Raw genomic sequence first — 20,735 nt, forward strand, 5'->3', positions numbered from 1 at the left:
AAGCTCAATAAGAGGCAGTACCAGAAAACGGTATCATTTGTATGGACCTCTGTAGTTTCCCAAGTCATTGTCTGGGGAAATCTCCCTGGGAGTCGTCTCTTTCATTTTCCAGAATCTTGTTCACTTACCTGGACTTCCCCTAGATGTGCCTCACGCACATTGCCACTGGGCTTGTGCGGGGGGAGCTGGGATATGCTGCAGATAACCAGAAGGGCTCTTACCTGTTGCTCTGATGGGACACATCTCAGGGGCGATGGTGACCCCTGGAGACCAGCACCGGCCAGCATCACAGCAGCACTGCATTTTCGTGATGGACTGCGGCAGCTGGTTAGAACAACGCCCATTTGCCAGAGCCGTGTAACAGTATCCTGGGCGAACATCTGAGAGCACAGAGAAACACACCCACACACGCATCACTGAGATGGAAGTCGTCACAACACCTTCCTGCCCCAGCGCCTCTATGCTTCACACTTGGGCTCTGGCAGGATGCACGGACACTCTCGCGCCCTGGAAGGGAAGCAGCGTGTGCTGCTCAGGAACAATGCTCGGTCAGAACTCCCTTCGTCTCACACCTTTCGCCCCTGCGAGCTGGTGCACTTGGCCAAAGTCCCACATTCCATCCCCAAGGTGGGAACGAATGATTACAACCATATGTGCCATAGGAAAAGAGAGACTAAGAAAATCACTGGCAGTGACAGTTAATTAGTTATAAAGACATGTCTCTATACTGAAGGGAGACTGTGTTGTCCTTGGTTTCCACCTACTTAATTCAAGCCACTTTAGGCAAATATTGATATAAATCTATTTTAAAACAACATTAAGTCTGCACTATAGTCTACATTTCTAAAAGATCTTTCTTACTTTTCAGACTGTAACTGTGAGTCAGACTTCTGCGATTTTTTTTTTTAAAGGAGTGAACCACTTTGCAGTCAGAGCCAATGCTTGTTAATCGAGATTTCCTTTTGTCCTGGGGCCCTAACAGATTTTATAAGGCGCTAATTATTTACAAGTTCAAAATGTATATGATTCCAAGTTCTTAGACCTATAAGATGCAATGGTTCCTGAAGCCTTTTTTTTTTTCTTTTTTGGCAGAAGGATATCTTCTCAAAGCAACAGAGGAAGACATATTTCTATATACCACTTTTATTGGGTTACATCATGTCTGACTGTCATGACAACATTGACACAATGAAGCACAAGTCTAGGCTATCAAAAAAGGGCCTGTGACATAGTAGAAACCTAACTGCTTCATGGGCCTTTGAGGAAGTACCATGAAATAGGGGACACAGGTGGCTAAGTACAGAATACCTTGATCTCCCTGACATGTTGACGATGTAACTCTCTTTAAGGAACGTATATCACTGCATAGTCCATATATAATAAAGTAAAAAGTAAATAATACTTTAAATATGCTTGTCATTTGAAGAAATATAAGTTGTAAATTCTTTCAAAAAATGACGAATTTTTTTTTACAAGTAAAATCTCATCCTTATATTTCCTGTAAGTCTAAACACTAAACTTCAACTTTGATCAGAGAAGGTCACCCCTATGACTGTTTTCACCTACATCATTCTTAAGAACACGAAGCTCTTGGATCTTGAAGGTTGCAATAAATTAATAAAATAAAATGAAATAAAAAATAAGACACTTAGAAACATATAAATTATTAATATCTCATGAAGAAGGTTACAAAAAAAAAAAACCCAAACAAACCACAAAATAAAATTATGGATCAGCTTTAAAGAATACAAGACTATTTCTGAAAAATACTTAAAACCACTAGCAGGTACAAATGTGCTTTCTAGAGACTTTTTGTGGCCCCATTCCTACACCTCCAGTTAGACTACTAGTCTCAGCAGAGAGGCAGAACGAGTTTCCTTCCAGCTTGGTCCAGCGTAAATGGCTGGAGGGAGGAGTGCAGACAAGATAGGCTCTGTGAAGCCACAGGTGGCACCTTCCCTATGAAGAGAAAAGAACAACAGAACTTGCCACTTTCTACTTTTCGTGGCTTTAAAGCCACTAATAATTTATATCCTCAGCGATTAGTAAATGTTTGGGGCATGGAAACCAAAGGCTGTTAAGAGTGGGAAGAAATGTTCAAAACTGGCTTATATCCCAGTTTCAAATGAATTTGGCGGTCAAAACTCAGTATAAACACTTGACCAAAATTTGTATATATAATTTTCCATGTGGGCTATCTTTCAGAGCAAAACTGGGACCTACAGCTGCCAGTCACAAACTCTTCATGGGCTAATGTCTATTATTTTGCACATTAACCATGATACTGGTTTACTGCCCAGCTGGCTGTACTTACATGTTACATCGGTAGGTTAGAAAATTCTTGATCAAAATGGCGAATGTTGGGGCTAAAAATCTTACCAGCCACGTTTGGGCTGCAGGCAGGCTCTGGTATAAAAATGGCACCTGCACCTACGTAAGCATTTTGCTAATTTCCTATGGAAGCTGAGGGGGGAAAATGTTAGGATTTGTAAGAGGTAAGTGGAGGTAAGAGGAAGCATAGACACCTTCCTCTATTTTGAATCTGCTTTGGCCAAGACATCTGGCAGAAAAGGAGTAGGAAGCTTTCCTCCTTTCCCCCCTTCTGAATCCCTTGGCCCCCTTCCTTGCAGAACCCAGGAACTATACCATATCAAAAAATATATATTATGGATTAAACAAGTGTTTGCAGGTCTTCCTAGCCCATCAATAGGCCTCTCCTAATCAATCACTAACATCGTTGTGTCCAACCAGGAGCTAAGAGCTGTGAGGCCCAAACTAGGTACAGGATGGTTGTCAGGATTCCTGGGAATTGATGAGACAGAACACACTAACGTGAAAAGACCACCGTACACAAGATATTATAAAGTACCTAAGGAAGATCATAGAACAAAAAAAAAATAAAGTAAAATAATACTTCAAGAGCTTATAGATCAAAGGGGATACTGGGGACAGGAAGGTCTGAGAGCCTCAGAATGTGTGACCAAAGATGGCAGGTGGAATCTTGTGCTTAGAAGAGATGTATAAGGAGATACGACATACCCCTAGCTACAGGTGGGGTTTTCAATTGGTTAGATTGACTAATTCCAAACAGCCAACTTACCAACAAATCCTAGATTTGTTTAGAAGTTGGAGATTATATGTATTTTCTTTTCACTAGGGATAATTTGGGGGGTCTCTGTGGTTTACCACGGCAGGAGATATCAGCTTTTTAGGGAAGGCAGACATGTCACTTGGGGCATTTTATATAACAAGTTCCTAATTATGGGTACAATAAAGTTCCAAAGAAGAAGAAACTGTACTGGCCTAGGTGTATGCTAAGAAAGGGTTTACTGTGCCCGGTGGTCATTGGGGAGGGAGCAATGAGAGGGTTTGGGGCTGTGGGCTCAGGCCCAAGTTGGGATCCCAGCTCCTTCACTTCTCAGCTGCTTTAACAATTGAACCAAATTACTTATCTGAGCTCTGTAAACCTCAGCTTCTTCCCATCTACAGTGTGGTTGTGAACACGAAGTCAGATGATTTCCACAAAACACCTCACACGCAGGACGTCACCCCTGAATCCTAGTCCCCCCCACCCCCTTTCTTTGTAAATGGATATATTTGGCAAAAGACTGATAAAAATGTTAACCATCTGATATATAAAGGTGTTTTAATCACTTTAATCCAGAGCTCTCTTTGAAAGTTAAAAAAAAAAAATTACCTATTATTTGGCCAGGAAAGAACTTCTGATCTACCTCTCTGCTAAGCATGATCACAGGATGTCAAGTGAGAATTGGGACAGTTTGGGGAGAAAAAGGAGCTCCGTGAATTGCACTGGCCAGTCTTTCCCTGCAGAGCCAGTATGTATGGAGAGATCCTGGAAAATCAGGCAACTAGGGCATCACCGTTGTTTCTAAGGAAAAGTCCAGATACACTTCCCTCACTGGTTGTACTTATTCAAATGTCAACTTAAGAGACAGCCCTCAGCTTTATTATATGTGACTAAGTACAAAGGAATTCAGAATTTCAAGTGCAACTCCGTTTGGGTCTGAAATTCATGGCTTGTGGTGAGGATGTGAAGCCGAGTGTCTTTGAAAATATGGGCCAGAAACAAACATCAAAAGACAGTGTTCATTTTTCTCCCAGGCCATGTGCCACAGGCTTCCCTAGCTTTGCCCAAATAATAAGGAAGTGCTCATTTTCATATTCAACAAATACTTATGGAGTGTCCATGACATGTAAGGAATCATGCCGAGAACCACCAGGGATATAGGAGGATAGCAGTTACTTAGCCTTTAAGGAGAGCTTATTACTTAATTAGGGAGTTAAAAAACATACAGACATAAAATTTCCCTACAAGACCATTTACGAGAAGCATATCCCAGGTAGGGGAGAAACTGCTTTCAGGTAGGCTGATCTGGGACATCTTCAAAGACAGAGAACCTGAGTAGAAGCATGAAAGGGGTCTTGAGCTGGGAAGAAGAATATCTTGAGTGGTACCACAGGTATGAGTCAAGGCAGGAAGGAATTGAAACAAAGGAGCTGGTTGAGGGTGAGAAGCAGGGCGTGTGCTGGTAAGTCAGCAAGGTTGCGAGAGATCAGAGAGTGAAGGTCTTCAACTATTAGGCTGCACACTGTGGACCTTGAACTTTACTCTAGGGAACCGGACTTTGAAGGAAGTCTTAGCAATCATTAAATCCAGCAGTTATCAAACCTATTTTTTTTTAAACAACAAAATCCCTCCTTTAATTGATACTTTACATAGAAGCTAACACACCACCAGGTAAAAGCAGAGTTGCCTAGAGTGTGTGCATGCGAGGGGCAGGGAGTGGGAGGGAGGGGTCCTTTCCCCCCTCAGCCTCCCCCTTCTCACTGTTTCCCTCTCCCACCCCAGCAGCTCTGGAGACCTCTGCTGTACCTGAAGGATCCACATGACACGGACTGAAAACCACTGATTTCCAAATCCTAATGGAAAACTACCAGAGGTTTTTGAGCAAGAGAGTCATTTAATCAAAGCATTATTTTAGGAAGATAAATCTGACAAGATGGATCGTAGAGAAGCCAGGAAGCAGGGAGACCAATTAAGAGATTATTGCAAAATTTCAGACCTAAATTAACGCAGGTCCCAGGAAATGACGGAAGGTTTGACACTCGCGTAACTGCAAAGTTAATTTAAAGACTGAGGATAACTGTATGGGCTCTTGGATCATCCCTTTTTCTGGGAGGTAAAAATCCTAATACAAGACCACAAGGTGCCTCTCTTCTTGAGGAGAGGGCTCGCGTGTTTAATAAGATATAAATGTACAGGGACGCCTGGGTGGCACAGCGGTTAAGCGTCTGCCTTCGGCTCAGGGCGTGATCCCGGCGTTGTGGGATCGAGCCCCACATCAGGCTCCTCCGCTAGGAGCCTGCTTCTTCCTCTCCCACTCCCCCTGCTTGTGTTCCCTCTCTCGCTGGCTGTTTCTATCTCTGTCGAATAAATAAATAAAATCTTAAAAAAAAAAGATGTAAATGTACATTTTACATCAAGTGAGAAATCATTAGTAGCCCTGAACAAATGTGTTTCGAAAGCTGTTTGTTACGGAACTGATTTACAGAAATAAGCATGCTGTTTAGAATTAAACCTACCTACGCATCTGGTACCGTCAGGAGAGGGGTAAAAACCGGGAGGACATTTGCAAAAGTAACTGCTGACTGTGTTTGTACACTCGCCCCCTTCACAGATTCCAGGGATGGTGCTGCATTCATCAATATCTGGAACATGAAGAAGAGTTTAGTATTCAGAGCACACAGTATAAAACCGTTCCTCATCACAAGGTTCAGATGGAACGCCAGTCAACCCAATCTCTACAGAACAAAAGCTGCATATAAAATAGTTCAGAAAGTGAGTGCTGCTTCTCTCAACACAGGCTTACCCAAAGAACTTACAAAGCTCAAGAGATTAGAGCAAAATAATAGAAACTTCCCCTGTAAAATCTAAAACTATGTACTGTTTTACCAAGTAAGGATAGCATGCTAATATTCCAAATGTCATTTGGTTTAAAATTTTAATTTCCCTGTTCTCTCCATGTTTCGCATTGAGTGAGGCTCCCTTTATGCTTACTTTATATTCCGCATCAGTTCCTGCATTTCTTTTCAATCTGATTTTCCACAAGCAGATCCTGAAATCCTATAGTGAGGAGCATGTGGTCTGAGTGCTGACCAAGACTCGGCCATTGTGGTGTTCTCAGGGGCACCCAAGTGGCCATGATGATGGTTTTCTGTGGGTTCGGTAACTCATGGGGGACACTGGGATGCTCTACCCAGATCCCTCTCAAGGGAGGACTTGTTGCCCTAGCATTAGGGGTGCTATCGATAGACAGCCTTTGGTTCTCAGCTCCTTCTGGAACTGCTTGAGCTGCAGAGAGCCACATCACCTGGAGACTACACCCAGTGACTGATCGTGGAGGAGAGAGAATGGTCTGGTCATCTGCCCCAGTGGTGACAACTCTGAAAACCACTCCAATTCCCAAATAGCCTGGAGGTCAGTGGAGGCCATAATCAGGGTTAGCCCTGAGGGCCTGAGGTCACTGGTCTCCTCCAAGGAAGTAGTAAAGATTCCTTAGGATAAATCCAACCATTTCCTTCAAGGGGAACATTTCAAGACCCAGCTTCAGACCCTGACACTTATCAATAGATGTGGCACCAGTGAGGGGAGAAAAGAAATTAAGACCTTCCTGCTTAGGCTAACAGTAAACTCAGAGCACAGGGTATCTGCATGACCTTGACTCCAAGAGGAGTGGGCTTTCTGCACTCACCTAGAGACAGGTGTGTTTTGACCCAAGCCCCCTGGGAGTATTGCAATGACCAGACTATACTGTTGGCACTCGGAAAGCCCTAAATTTAAAAAAACAAAGACTATTTCTTCTCCAGTTTAAGTACTGCTCTTTACTTGTAAAACAAAATAGAGTTCTGAGTGGACCAGATTCAAGGGTCTTCTGATTCAAGTTCACCCTGTTAGTCAAAAAGGCAACAGTGACATTGTTTATGTGCAGTTTAACCTTTTTAAAAGCAAAATCCTCATTCTTCTATGCTAGGCTAGAGGCTAAAGCAAACAATATTCCCCTGCTTATATTAGAGTCAATGCTAACATAAACAGCATTGTCTTTGTGAAGTTATATAATGGTAAAGATGTATATTCTATTCCGACAGACAGACATTTTACCGGAGTTGGTGAAAGTCAGGCTGAGAAACAGCCAAGGATGGAGCTTAAGGTTCTAGAACTAACATAATATCAGCATACACATTTTAAGACAGTTCTTTACCATCAATCCTCCTGCATTGATCAGCCACACTCCTACTAAAAACTAGCACGGGGCACCTCGTGGCTCAGTCAGGTAAGTGTCGGACTCTTGATTTCAGCTCAGATCGTGACCTCAGGCTCCTGGGATATAGCCCCTTGTTGGGCTCTGTGCTGAGTGTGGAACCCGCTCAAGATGCTCTCTCTCCTAACCTCTGCTCCTCCCCCAGCATGCACACGCTGTCTCTCTCTCAAACAACAACAAAAAACCCAAACAAGTTCAGCCTAGAGGATTCAACAACCTCATTTAAGGATAGAAGAGGATGTGTTCCTGTAACACAAAGGTATGAAAAAGAACCTATCCTCCTCAAAGTGTCCCCAAGAGTTAATGTCTGGGTCACTGAACTCCTATCAAAGATCATATGAGGAAAGAGTGTCTATTAAAAGAAATATTTTTCTACCTGTTAGTATAAATGACTGCTACCATCCTTATTAATGCCATTTATATCAATAACCAAAGAGGTTATTTAAGTCACAAAATGTATCAGAAAAAGTTATTTCAAAAAACAGAATGAACTGGCAGGACTGAGGAGACACCTTTCCCATGCTGGCTACGTTAGATTTGGCCCCTTTACTGAGATGACAGCAACAATAATAATGATGAGAGTTGACAGGTATTGAGCACCAGGCATTGATTAAAGGTTTCATGTGTGTCAGCTCATCTAACTGTCACAGTTAGGTATAAGCACAGGACTGATTTCTGTAATCTTGGTGCCCAGGCATAGCTGTTGCGTTACACTGAGGCCTTCAGAAAACCGGCAAGAGTAAAACTCAAAGTAAGAGCAAGAGGCTCATTTACAAAGTGACGTGGATCCGAGTCTCCAAGTGCCAGGGCTGGGCAGCGGGGAGAAGGGCAGGGATCCCACTTACGTGCCTGTCCCCCCTCAAAGTTCAGTAAGTCAGGAACCACAGCGTTGCGTGCACCACTCTAGTTTTCACCCAGATAAAGATGAAACTGGACTGGCTTAAATGGCTCAATTTGAAGGAGCTTAAATGGCTGTGAATTCCCTTTACTGTTCTCTCCTCAGTGACACCCCTTTTTCTCCATGTGTCTAGAGCCCTTCTACTTTCCTGAGCCTTTTTGCTTCTCAGTCCTGTTGCTTCAACAACGGTGGGGGTAGCCGTTCTGATTTCGTGACCAGGTTGGGGTGAAGTCCCTCAATAGTAAAAGGCCAGAATAAAGCACTGGAATCGAAACCACTTACGCTCGGAAACCCATTCATACCAATCTATTATTTTTCCCACGCTCTTAGCACACTGTATTTATCTCCTTTTAATAGACTTTCAGGGATCCCATGACAAAGAGAATTTGAGATGAGTGGATTTCTTAGCATTTCTGTAAATTAGTCTATATCACGTGCCAGTCATAAAAGTAAATCAGTTTGGTGGGCGGGGGGGGGGGGGACTGGTGGGAAGTAAGGCTTGCCTGGAAAGAGCTGCTTCTGTGCTCTGGATACTTTTCCCTGGATCCTTGGGGCAGGAGGGAGAGGCAGACCTGCTGGGAAGTTGCCATGCCTGTGGTCTCACTGGCCTCTTGCTGTGAGCCCAAGAAGGGACACGAATGGCACGCCCTTTCTCTCCAGCTTTGGTGCCCTTGTTCATCTGTGAGATGAACTTTGCTTTACTGGGCACATGAAATCCAGTGTAAAATATGTGACTAAAAAGTAAACAAGCTAATTCTTCAAGTCATGTTGACAAAACATCAGCCATACTATTTTATAGTCATGCCACAGAGGCCAGCTTGCGTGGTTTCCTACTCAAGCAGCACCTGCTATCTGATCATAGCTGGGCACAAATGAGAAATGTGAAGATGGAGTCTGGACTGCAGAACTGGAAAGGAGTCCCAGAGATCATCTCCTGTTCAGCTCCTCATTTGAAAGCTGAAGTCACTCACAGCTGGTAACTAACTTATCCAAGATCACACAGAAGATGGGACTAGGGCCGAGTCTACCTCGCTCCTATGCTCTTATGCCTAAACCACAGGGATTTTGTTCAGCAACATGTAGGGAGCTGGCGACCCTGAACAGCGGGAGTCAAGGGCTTACAACCAGCTGCAGAGGACGGAGCCCCGTCTACAGCAGTGGGTTAAGTAGCCCCAGGAATTCTCCTTGGTGCTTGAGAGGATAAGAGCCCTAAGAGCAAGTAGCCATCAGATAAATATGTCATTATTTTAGAAAGGAGAAGTCTTAAGGCTTTTGGCCATGTACTAGGGAGTGCACAGACTTAAGAGCTACATTTTTAAAAAGTCCTTTGCATCACGCAGTGCTATTATAATTGCTAAAGGCTGGGCTGGCGATAATCTAAATCCCAAAATATTAGTGGTTAATTAGGAATCCAAGGGACTTCTTCCAGAAATAAAACTTAATCCTTTAATTACACTTTTTATTTCTTAATTTCCTCCCACAGTAACCTATGCAAATATGGCCTTGGTTTCCGAAAAGAAAAGGCTCATGTGTTCTTTTAGTGTGCACACTCGAGAGTCATTGGAAAAATCAACAAGGAAGGTGGGCATGAACTCTGTTTCCCTTTCTCTCAAATCACAGCTATAAATCTCCATCTTTTCTTCTTAAATTTATGAAAATGTAATAATTGTTATTTAATCACTTCAGCTTGTTAATTTACATTTCAAATGAATCTAAATTGCATGTATTGATATAAAACTTGGTTCATGACTTTTTTAAGTTTCAGGGAAGGGGGATATTTTAAGAAGGGAGAATTCTGCAAAAGGAAGATCTCACAAAAAACTGCTCTTTCCATCACTGAGGGAGTGAAGGTTAGCATCTTGTAAATTTGCTAAAGCCCATTTTTGATTGAATTGGTTTTTTAAATAAATTACTGTGGGCTTCCAGGTACCCAATCCCTTCCTTTCCAAGTCAAGAGGAAGATGCATTTCAAAAAGCCACTCAAAGTAATGGCAAAGTTGCCAGACTGATTTTCACAAGGGCACAGAATCCCACTGTGGCCTGACCATCTTCCCAGGGCACACAGATGTTCTCTTCATCCTTTCAGTGGTGTGGGCTAGATTTTCTGGAATGCCTTCTATTGACCTCCCTATCAATCATCCTATGCCCAGAGTTACGACATTCCCATAATGAGGCATGGAGCTAGAGAAAAGCAAGGGAGAGCTGAAGGAGGGGACTCAGCTCACCAAGCATTCTTGGAGGACTTTCTCATTATTCTCCTACTCCAGTAAGACAGGGCAACAATGCCCAAACCAGCTTCCAGGCCAGAGTACATGTAGTACTAACAGGACATTTTCTTCCAGTATCAATTTTGCATAAAAAAATAAAAAGGGAGGGGGAAAAACCCCATCATCTGAATTTAATGTAACCGTAGATGGCTAAGGAAAAAAAAAAAGGTCTAGCCAAAAGTATGCTGTTTTTATCTTGCTACTGATTTCAATATGCAGCTGGAAAAAAAAATATTTGTGAAAAAGGATTAAGTAATTCTCAGACTGAATTTTTTGTCCATTGGACACACCACCCTAATAGGCTTCTTAGCATTAACAGAAGGATTTTGAATGAGTTTCCTTTCAGTCTGAGTATGGAATCTGTGCATCTTCTGTCTTGTTCACAACCACACAAAGTGATCGATCCTGACCCACATTAACTGACAGGTCTGAGGGAAAGGCAAAGAACATAGGGAAACAATCTTGCTCCAAGCTGGAAGCTACTGAATTCCAGAAAACGATGAGGACTGGACAAATCATATGGACCATACTGCCCTAAATCTTAAAGCTGACTATATCTAAGCTAAATATATCAAGCTGAGAAAGCCTGAAAATATAAGATGCAACCCACTGCTGATGTGGATTTTGCATGCTATTATAAACCTAACAGCTTATTTAATGGCATAAAATGAGACACATACAATGGTACCTGAAAATCCATACTATCATATTTTAAAATTTTCAAAATATTAGGAAATATAATTATTAAATATTAACATTAGAGGCTTAGATCCAGGAAAGGAGACAATATAATATGATACAAGTACCAGAGCGTGAATTAAAAGAAGTAAATTCTAGCACTATCTAAATGACTTCAAACAGGGCACTTAACATAGCCAGCTCCTTAATTTATAACGTGAAAGGGTGCAACTAGGTAAGTTCTTTACCCTGTTCAGTATCAACATTCTCAGCTTCTTAGATCTACAATATAACCTCTAGAATACATTGGGCTGTACAAGTCAACTTTATTGTTCTTTGAAACTTAAAATGTTTTTAAGAAGTCCTACTTCCTTAGAACCTGAGTTTTTCACAGCTACCTCAACTGTGTATATAGCATCTTCAAGAACATATCATCATAAATTCTACGATGACTAATAACTTAAAAACAACTCTCACCCATAAAGATAATTCTAGCAGAGTCAAATTTCAGATTGTTCACTTTCAGGGCAAGTAGATACTAAACTTCTCTTATGTAATTTATGAATCCCACCTCCAATCTGATGCTGTCTTTCCCACATATGATATACTGTGGCTATCTACAAAGAAGATTAACAACCCAGACCCAATCCCAAAAGAATGACTTAGAGCGAACTATTCCTCATTGCTGGGGTTTATTGACACAACAGCAGTGCATGTGTCGAAATGAAACTTTGTATCACGCCAGGTAGAGCTGAAAAGGAAGGGAGAAGTTTGCTCTGCTGAGTCTAATGAGCACTACCTGGCTACATTATTGTCAGACATCATATGTGCACTCATCAAAGAAAAGAGACTTTGATGCTGCCTACTTATTTCCCTCTCATGGAAAAAGCAGTTATTATGGCCTTGGATGCCAGGCCCCTTTTTGGCAAGTAGCAGTAGTGGTGAATATGAACACATTCTCTCTACACACATTTTCAGGAGTTCAATCTATAAACTAAATGCAAATATATAAATTTATCTCCAGTTATTTTTCTGTTTGATTAACATTAAAAGAATTCCATTTGACAGGCAGAAAAGAAAATACTAAACTTGTACTAGGAGCATAAATATAAGAGTTAATCTCTCAAAAAAAATCAAACATATATTTTAAGTAGAAAAACATCAGAAGATATGTCTTTCTGAATGATATGTAATGATTAAATTTAAATTCGTGTCTCTAGAACTATGTAAAAACATGTGTCTTGAATGTTTTAACCCAAATATTGGTTCAAAAATATTTCATGTTTTAATATTTAATTTGATTCAGATGGATCTCTTATTTTGGGTCTATAAAAGTGGAAAAAGCTGCAGGGTTTTTCTGGTTCAATAGCACAAAGGCATATTATTTCTGGTAAGAATCTTATATTTACACATTCACAGGAATGACAAAGACAGAAGGATTTTGGAACAATTTGCAATAAAGCTTGTCATTGATTTGGGTTTTGCCTGCCCTTTCACCCCTTAACTGCAAAGCATGATATTTCTTACCTTCACATTTTTGTGATGCTTCATTAAATTTGTGTCCAGCAGGGCATTTGCACTCAAAAGACCCAACAGTATTAATGCAATTTCCTCCTTGACAGAGCCCGGGGATGGCCTGGCATTCATCCACATCTGTCAGATTTTAGGAGACAGAGAGAGGAGAGGGAGAGATTCATATAAGTCATTGCAGAAGAAAATGTGATAGTTTGTCTACAATTATATTACCATATTTATGTCAGTGAGTTATTTGTCCATCATGATATTCGGAATATGATGAGAGAAACTATTTCTCGCAATTACTTCATGTAAAATAAATTGAGTGATTTAACTTGGTCAATAATGTTCTATAAGAAGTCACAAATATTGTTAATTTTCCCACCTTTCATCTTCCCTTGTGTAGAGGGGAGTATTTATACTGATTTTTGCAGGTTTTATTATGCATGCTGCAAATTACAGGGACACAATGATTAAAAGGCTGACAGTAATAACTAGAGTTATTCAAGAAACCCTTAGAATCAAAAGAACAACACATTTCTATAATAAAACTGTCTCTAAGACTTATATTGAATGGTTCGGTTAAAGCAGAATTTACTTACGATCACTTGGACTACACGAGACAGTGAATGTTTTTATGCAAATGAAATGGGAAATGTTCACCTTCCATTCTGTAGAATTGTCTTGTGCAGTAAAAATTAAACAACCCAGGAAACTGGACTGAGAAGTGAGAGACACGCTAGATGAATGTGCAGTCTCAGCTGCAGACTCACCTTGCTGGCAGAACAGCCACCAGAGGGAACCTTTTTAAAGGTAAGTCAGAGTGTGTCCGTCCCAGCTCAAAACTCAAGCCCATATCTTAGAAGATTCTATCTGCCCCCTCTACTCTCTAACCTCGTCTTCTGGCCTCGTCCCTCTCTCACTCCTCTCCTTCCACACTGGCTTCCTTGTCGTTCCTTAAAGATACCAAGGACGCACCTGCCTGGGGTTTTGTAGTAGTGGTCCCTCTCCCTGCCCTATTCTCCCTCTATAAAGCTGCACAGAGGTTCATGTTGTCCCTCCACCGGTCTCTGTTCCACTCTGGCAGTGGATCTTTCCCTGGCCAATCTAATAGCAACAGCCAGCCCCCCGTCATTCACCACACTACATTTTTTCCATAGAATGAATCACCAGCCGACCTGTTAAATGTTTGTTTGTTTTGTTTCATAAATTCATGGTCTTCAATGCAAATTTCAGAGAGCAGTTTCTTTGTCTGTCTTGTTCACTGCTGTATCCCTGGCACCTAATAACTGTGGTCCCACATGTAGTCCCAAATATGAATCTCCTAGGAATAAAATTAATCATTCCAGGCTCATTATGTTCAGTTAGATTGTAAAAAAAAATACATGTACATTCTTTCCATCTCTTCATATATAACACACAAAAATCTACTTTAGTAAAGGAACCCCCAGAGTGGCAGTCTAACTTTTCTTTCTCTCACTTTGGATATTCTTTTCGAAATCTGGAAACTTAGTGTATTGTCTTGTTTTACTCTTCATTGTATGAAGCAAGAGAGCAATCACCAATTTTTAGATCTCCAATAACCTGTGTTCTTGCGGAAAGTTGGCAGGAAGGAAAAGCTACTAAAGGAGCAACAATTTATTTTGCTATAAAAGTGTCGCTGTCTTAAATGGAATATCCTGGCCCACAAATGAATCACTATATGTGAAGTATAATTAGATTATGTTTTATAGCTGATCTCAATTTTGTCTTAGACCAGAAGTTTCCATTCTCTTGATACGCTGAATAAGTTATTAAAATGCTATTTGAAATTGATGGTACATATAAGCAAAACTTGATAGTCTTGTTGGTCATAATTTTTGGCCGAGAGGAAATATATGAAGGCACTTCTCTGCTGGCCATACCTTCCAAGACTGAAGACAGAATAAGCTCTTTTATGAACCCATTTGCCCCCAGCCCCTCACTTCTGGCCCAAGGCCTGAAAACACCAGCAAAGAGACACAGCCCCAAGCCGATAGCAGAATCACTCGGAAAAAAACACAACCAAACATGAGGAATTTCATTCTCAAAGTGGCAACATGACTGCCATTTTGATTTCATGGGTTTCACAAAATTTCTGATAGAAATCTTTTTATCCCCCCCCCCCTCAGATGTCTAATAGCAGAGTCAGGAAGGGACAGAAAGAAAATGCTGATAAAGCCTAGATTGTATAAAATGCATAGCAAAGTCACAGAGCAGTTGCTCTTCCCTTTCCCTCTTCATTCTCTGAACCCCAATTCTCTTCGTGCCTCAGCCTTTGACAAGGACTCATGGACACCACATCTGGCTTTCTGGTCTCTGTTGGTAAGTTCATGGGCAGTAGCTATTTCAGAACACCAAGAACAAGAATTTCTTCCAAAACTCCCTGGGACTGCCTAAGGATGAGAAAAAATAAAGAAGATACCCAAGAAAGGGAGAACTAAACTTACTTTTTATTTCATAAAATCACACTAGACTCCTCTGTAATTCCTTTGTTTCAAAGTGACTTCTTGCTGCTCCTGACATTCAGAAGGACAAGTTGAAGGGCACATAAAGGAGCTGTATGTTATACATAGAAGTCGGGAGCCAGGACCAACAGTGTTTATCACAAGTGGAATTTGTGGAAGTGTAATTTAATGGAGACCCACAGACCTGTGGGATTAAGCTCAAATTCTGTTTTACTGCATATTAGCCTTAGAATTAACATATAGAACAAAACCAAACTAGCATCTGTTTGCCTCAGAAAAGCATACCCTGAATTTTCTGAAAATATTGCAACTTGCTAAAAAAGCCCTGAAGATGTCTAAAGGAAACAGATACAGCCTGGGAGTTTTCAATCCCATCAGTTTAGTGGTGAACTGCCTCCGTTCACTTCCTCCTGTTTCCTGCCAGACATCCAGACAATAAAAGAATTTGTACAGCTGGAAGAACAGGAGTGAAAGCCAAAAAACAGAGTAAGGGCTTCTATGGGAGGCAGGAGAAGAAGCGAGCAGGCGACATCTGGGGATATTTAAAACTGTGAAACAAATCTTAATTTATTTCTGACTTGTAAAAAAAAAAAAGCATAATGTAGCATGTAAAATGGAGAGAGGAACAATTTTCTTGAGGTCAACTAAGTACAACCTATGAGACAGAGGAACTCCAACAATATCAAACGAAGGGAAAACATTGAGAAAAACAAACTACCTAGTTCACAAATTTTGCTTAGTGTTTACACACAGCACTGCTACGATGCATAGCATTGCTGCAAACAGAACCATACCACCCCCTAGAAACACCTCTGGGGTCGGAGGGGGACTGCTGGCAAGGAAAACTCCAGGGAGACCAGCTGCTCTCTCCTGAGCCACGCTCCTAATGCCTAAGTTGGATATCATGCCGTCAGCGAAATCGTGAAGTTATGTCTCTGACACCGCTTTTCCATTCTTTCCAACTTCACTGGAGAATGGCTCTCCAGAGCAAATAAGATGAATCCATTAATAACTCCATCGGCCAGAGACTTACCTTGACAGGCTCCTGTACGGATATTTGGAATGAAGCCTCGGCGACAGGGGTGGGGCTGGGCGGGGCACATCTCGCAGGGGTGGCCCCAGGCTCTGCCGACTGTGGCACAGCAGAGCGTTTTTGTGCAGACGATCCCGCTGAGCTGTCCCTGGCACATCTGGTTGCTGACCACAGTAAAACAAGGGCCTGTCCTGTAATCTGAAAAGAAAGAAGGAGAATTCCATGAAGGTCCGGAAAAGCAGGAACCATCACGCAGAGGAACAGCTGTGCCCCATCTTGCTTGACTCCCAATTGGGAAACAGTCTTCAGGGATGGAACCACACATTAGTGACTCTGTGGGAAGCCTTGGGCAGACCATGCTACCGCTCCATGCTCCTCCCCTAGGACACGGGGATAAAAACACCAGTTCCTACCCACCGTGAAGACACCGTTGTAAGGATCAAATGAGATAATGGAAAACACTTTACAACTGTGATGTCCTCTACATACATAACGTTATGATATTCATATATATTCATTCACCAAAAAAAGGATCAGTGGCTACTAGGACTCTGCCCCTGTGCTGTATGCTATACATAGAAGTGGATTGAATTCAATCCATCATTGGATTCATTGAATTCAATATATATTGAATTCAATACATCAATTGATGTAGATGTTTAAATGATTAAAATAGATCAAATCTCTGCCCTCACGGAGCTTACAGTCTATCATTATTCAGGCTGGACAAAGCAAAAAATTTCAAAGTTTGCAAGGAGGCAAGTCATGGCACCTTCTTCCTGGGAGTTCCTTGAACAAAAGAAATGGATTACTCATTTCTTTTGGATTGGGTCCATCTTATTTCAATTACAAAAAACAAGCAAGCAAACAAATAAGCGAGCATTTTAAAATATCTACCCATGCAAAGACATTAGGTATTTAAGAAAAAGAGTAAGGACATTGGTCTGAAATCACTGTAACCCTTGGGCAAAAGTCCATCTTCAAGCAGACGGGGCTAAGCGAAGGCCACAGGAGAATTTCCAAGTACTCTCACTGGATACAAAAATCTGCCTCCGTTTTTGTTCTGTTTTGTTTTGTTTTGCTAAAGGGAGAAAGTCAATCTGGATTCAGCAGCCAAAAAACAAGAAAGATTAACATGTACTGAGCACAGAGGACCAAAGTCAGGCTATCCTCCGTCTCTCTATGAGAGACATTGAGACCATAATATCCCTTTCTGTTCTACAGTGACCTTGATGTATAAGGGAGGCTGGGCTGTGGCAAGACCCATGGGCTTCTACCCACTACCCAAAACTGCATGCTTCCCCATGTCATTTTCAGAAGTGCATAGATAGTTTACTGTGAGTCCAGGGATGGAGTAAATAAATAATAAATAACTGAATAACTCCAGTAAGTTCCTTTCACCACTGAATTCTACGGTTTATGAGAATCACTGTGTATGCTGATGAAACCTCTGGGTTAGGTTTTCATTTTTCACTTTTCACTTTCTTTCCTTTCTTTTCTTCTTTCTTTCTCAAGGTAGCTCAGGAGACATAGATATGCAGTTTACCAAGGACAACTCTTCGTTTACAGGACCAGCAAGGGCGACCAGGATGGAGCGTGACCACATTTGGGCAATAGCTGTATCCAACCTGCAGGCATGCTCTGTTCTGTGTATTCTCTCCTGCTTTCTCTGGTGCAGTTATGACCCCAGCAGCTCCCTATCACTAAACGTTCTTCCTCACTCTTCCTTCTATCTTGCTGGAATGAGCCACCTGTGCTCAACGGCACCACCCTAAGGCCCACGCTGTCCTAATGTCCATGTGGAAAGATGAGCCTTCTGAGGAGTTCCTAAAACAAAATGTCACCCAGTCAAGTTCAGCAAAAGGACTAGGCCCAAATTATGGTAGCACTTGAGAGATGGACAGGATGGCTTAAACGTCGAGTCCCCACACCTCCACATCTCCCTCTCCACGCAAGTGCTTGTCAAAGTGTGCTATGTGTATCGCTGATGGGACGCGAGATGGCTTTAGATTGTCTGGTTTTAATTGTCATTTATTAATTCTAATTTGTATTATTAAAAAGTATAACCATAACAGACTCGTGATTTCACAATTATGTTTGCTATGTAATGAGGATGAATAAAAAAAAAGTTTAATTCAATTTAAAGAAAACTATTAAGTAAATACTAGTTCAGGATACACAAAAAGTCCGAAAAATTGTTTAGATTGTACGTAAACACCACCAGTGTTACCATTCCAAAAGACTAACCTTTTACCTTTGTTCCCCTCAAGTCTCTAATGCTCTGGCCCCACCCACCTTTCCAGCCTCATCTCCTGTCCCTTCCTCAGTTTATTGTCTTTTTACTTTGTTCATGCATTTTTTTTACCCTACTATTTTTTAGTTTTATATTGCCAAATTTAGGTATGTTTCAATATTTATATTTTTCACAGTATACCAGATCTATTCAAAATCTGCTATCTTCTTCCATAGTATTGAATTCAAACAAGAACATAAAAATTAAATGTTCTTGAATAAGATCTCCACCCTCATTTCATTCTGTCAAAGAAAAATGACAGCACCATGACAGTTCGCAGCAGAAGTGCTCTTAAACGCAGTAAATGCATGGACAAAGTCAAAGGCTGCAATTGTTCATTATTTGGCTCAATTCTTCCAAATATTACCCATAGGCATTTAATAAATACTTCCCTAACATATGGCATTTTCTTTCTATTTTAACACTTTATTAAATATATTTTTGTGATTTGAAAATAATTATTTCAAATAATAAGGAAAAGGTAGCAACATAAGAAAATAAAAATCACATGTAATTGCACCTAAAGAAATCTTTGATACAAATTGGTTATATTATCTTAACCTAATTTTATGTGTGTCTTTTTCTTTTTTTTTTTTTTAATGATTTTATTTATTTATCTGACAGAGACAGCCAGCGAGAGAGGGAACACAAGCAGGGGGAGTGGGAGAGAAAGAAGCAGGCTCCCAGCGGAGGAGCCTGACGTGGGGCTCGATCCCAGAACGCTGGGATCACGCCCTGAGCCGAAGGCAGACGCTTAATGACTGCGCCACCCAGGTGCCCCTACATGTGTCTTTTTCTTTATCACAAAATAGGAACTATATTAAATCTATAATTTTGAATCTTAACATTGCCAAAAGCATTTTCCCATGTAACTACTAATCCAAAATATGATTTTAATTGCTACATTAATTGATGTACATGATGGATAATTTTCCATCGAGTTATAACATAATTTATTCAATAATTTCCTTACTGTGTGTCATTTAAATTGCTTCCGATTCTTCATTATTACATACAACATTCGCCATACATTACTGATGAACTCCTTGAGGTTGAAAAACGTTTGGTCTTATATAATAGCCACCAAGATTTATTTTACTTCTGGGGTGCCTGGGTGGCACAGCGGTTAAGCGTCTGCCTTCGGCTCAGGGTGTGATCCCGGCGTTCTGGGATCGAGCCCCACGTCAGGCTCCTCTGCTAGGAGACTGCTTCTTCCTCTCCCACTCCCCCTGCTTGTGTTCCCTCTCTCGCTGGCTGTCTCTATCTCTGTCGAATAAATAAATAAAATCTTAAAAAAAAAAAGATTTATTTTACTTCTGAGACTAGAAAGATCACAGCAACATAATCTTCTATTTGAAAAATAAATAAAAGCTTCTATGTTAGGTAAACAAAGAAATTTAGGTTTGTTTCTCTTCTTAATTACTGCAAATACTTAAATCAAATAGATTCATGTTGGTGTGTCATTTTCTATCTTTAAAAAAACATAATGGAACGTGAATTTGAATTTATAATCCTCTCTTCGACACTGCTTGGATTTGGTTTTGCTGCTCATTTTGTCAAGGTACCTTACGGAAAGGTCTTGTATATGAATCGCAAAGATTCAGGGTAGGTGCAAACACGTGTTTTGAGAGTGACACCAGCAAAATCAAGGCATACTGCAAAATACTAAGACAATCTGATTCAGTCCTGTCTGACACTGCCTCATGACTTCAGACATGAATTCCTCATTGGAAGACCTCGTAAAAAGAAAATAATCCTTAGACTCTTCCAGGGTCAGCAACTTCCTACCCTCATTTCAATATGAAACACATGGAATAGAAATGGCAACCGTTAATTCTGACAATTTTCATTAGGCATCTCTAGAGGACATAGGGACCCGTCTTTATTAAATACACTGGATATTTTGCAAATAGTTGGAGTATGTGTAACAGAATCTATAGACTTAACCCATTTCCACACTAAATACGTATCACTATGGACAAAGAACCAAACCATTGGCAGTGCAGATTAGGAAGTGGACATAAAATGTATTTGTAGGGCCGCATTTTCAATAAAAATTGCTGAGTGCGGAGGGAGAGGCAAAATCTGGATGAAACCGAATTGGATCTAAAAATCCCTTGGAAGGTAAATGCTCTATTAACGTGGTTTTCAAAGGTCATTCTGATTTGGCAGCATGTGCCTTTTGTCCTGTGCTTCATCAGATTGCCAAAGTTATGCTGGTTTTT

At 41.0% G+C, this 20,735-nt stretch overlaps 1 protein-coding gene across 1 annotated transcript in view; it reads right to left on the reverse strand.

The window, feature by feature from the left end:
* The window catches only part of FBN1 (fibrillin 1), a 225,713-nt gene that overhangs the window by 106,721 nt on the left and 98,257 nt on the right, over positions 1-20,735 (reverse strand). The window contains exons 7-10 of the mRNA XM_026518436.4: positions 16,218-16,415; positions 12,711-12,836; positions 5,605-5,730; positions 222-380 (exon numbers count right to left, since the gene is read on the reverse strand). Coding sequence (XP_026374221.2) covers positions 222-380; positions 5,605-5,730; positions 12,711-12,836; positions 16,218-16,415 — 609 coding nt within the window. The remainder of the gene's footprint in view (positions 1-221; positions 381-5,604; positions 5,731-12,710; positions 12,837-16,217; positions 16,416-20,735) is intronic.

The sequence above is a fragment of the Ursus arctos genome, unplaced genomic scaffold (genome assembly GCF_023065955.2).
Source record: "Ursus arctos isolate Adak ecotype North America unplaced genomic scaffold, UrsArc2.0 scaffold_36, whole genome shotgun sequence".
In the NCBI taxonomy this organism is placed as follows: Eukaryota; Metazoa; Chordata; class Mammalia; order Carnivora; family Ursidae; genus Ursus; species Ursus arctos.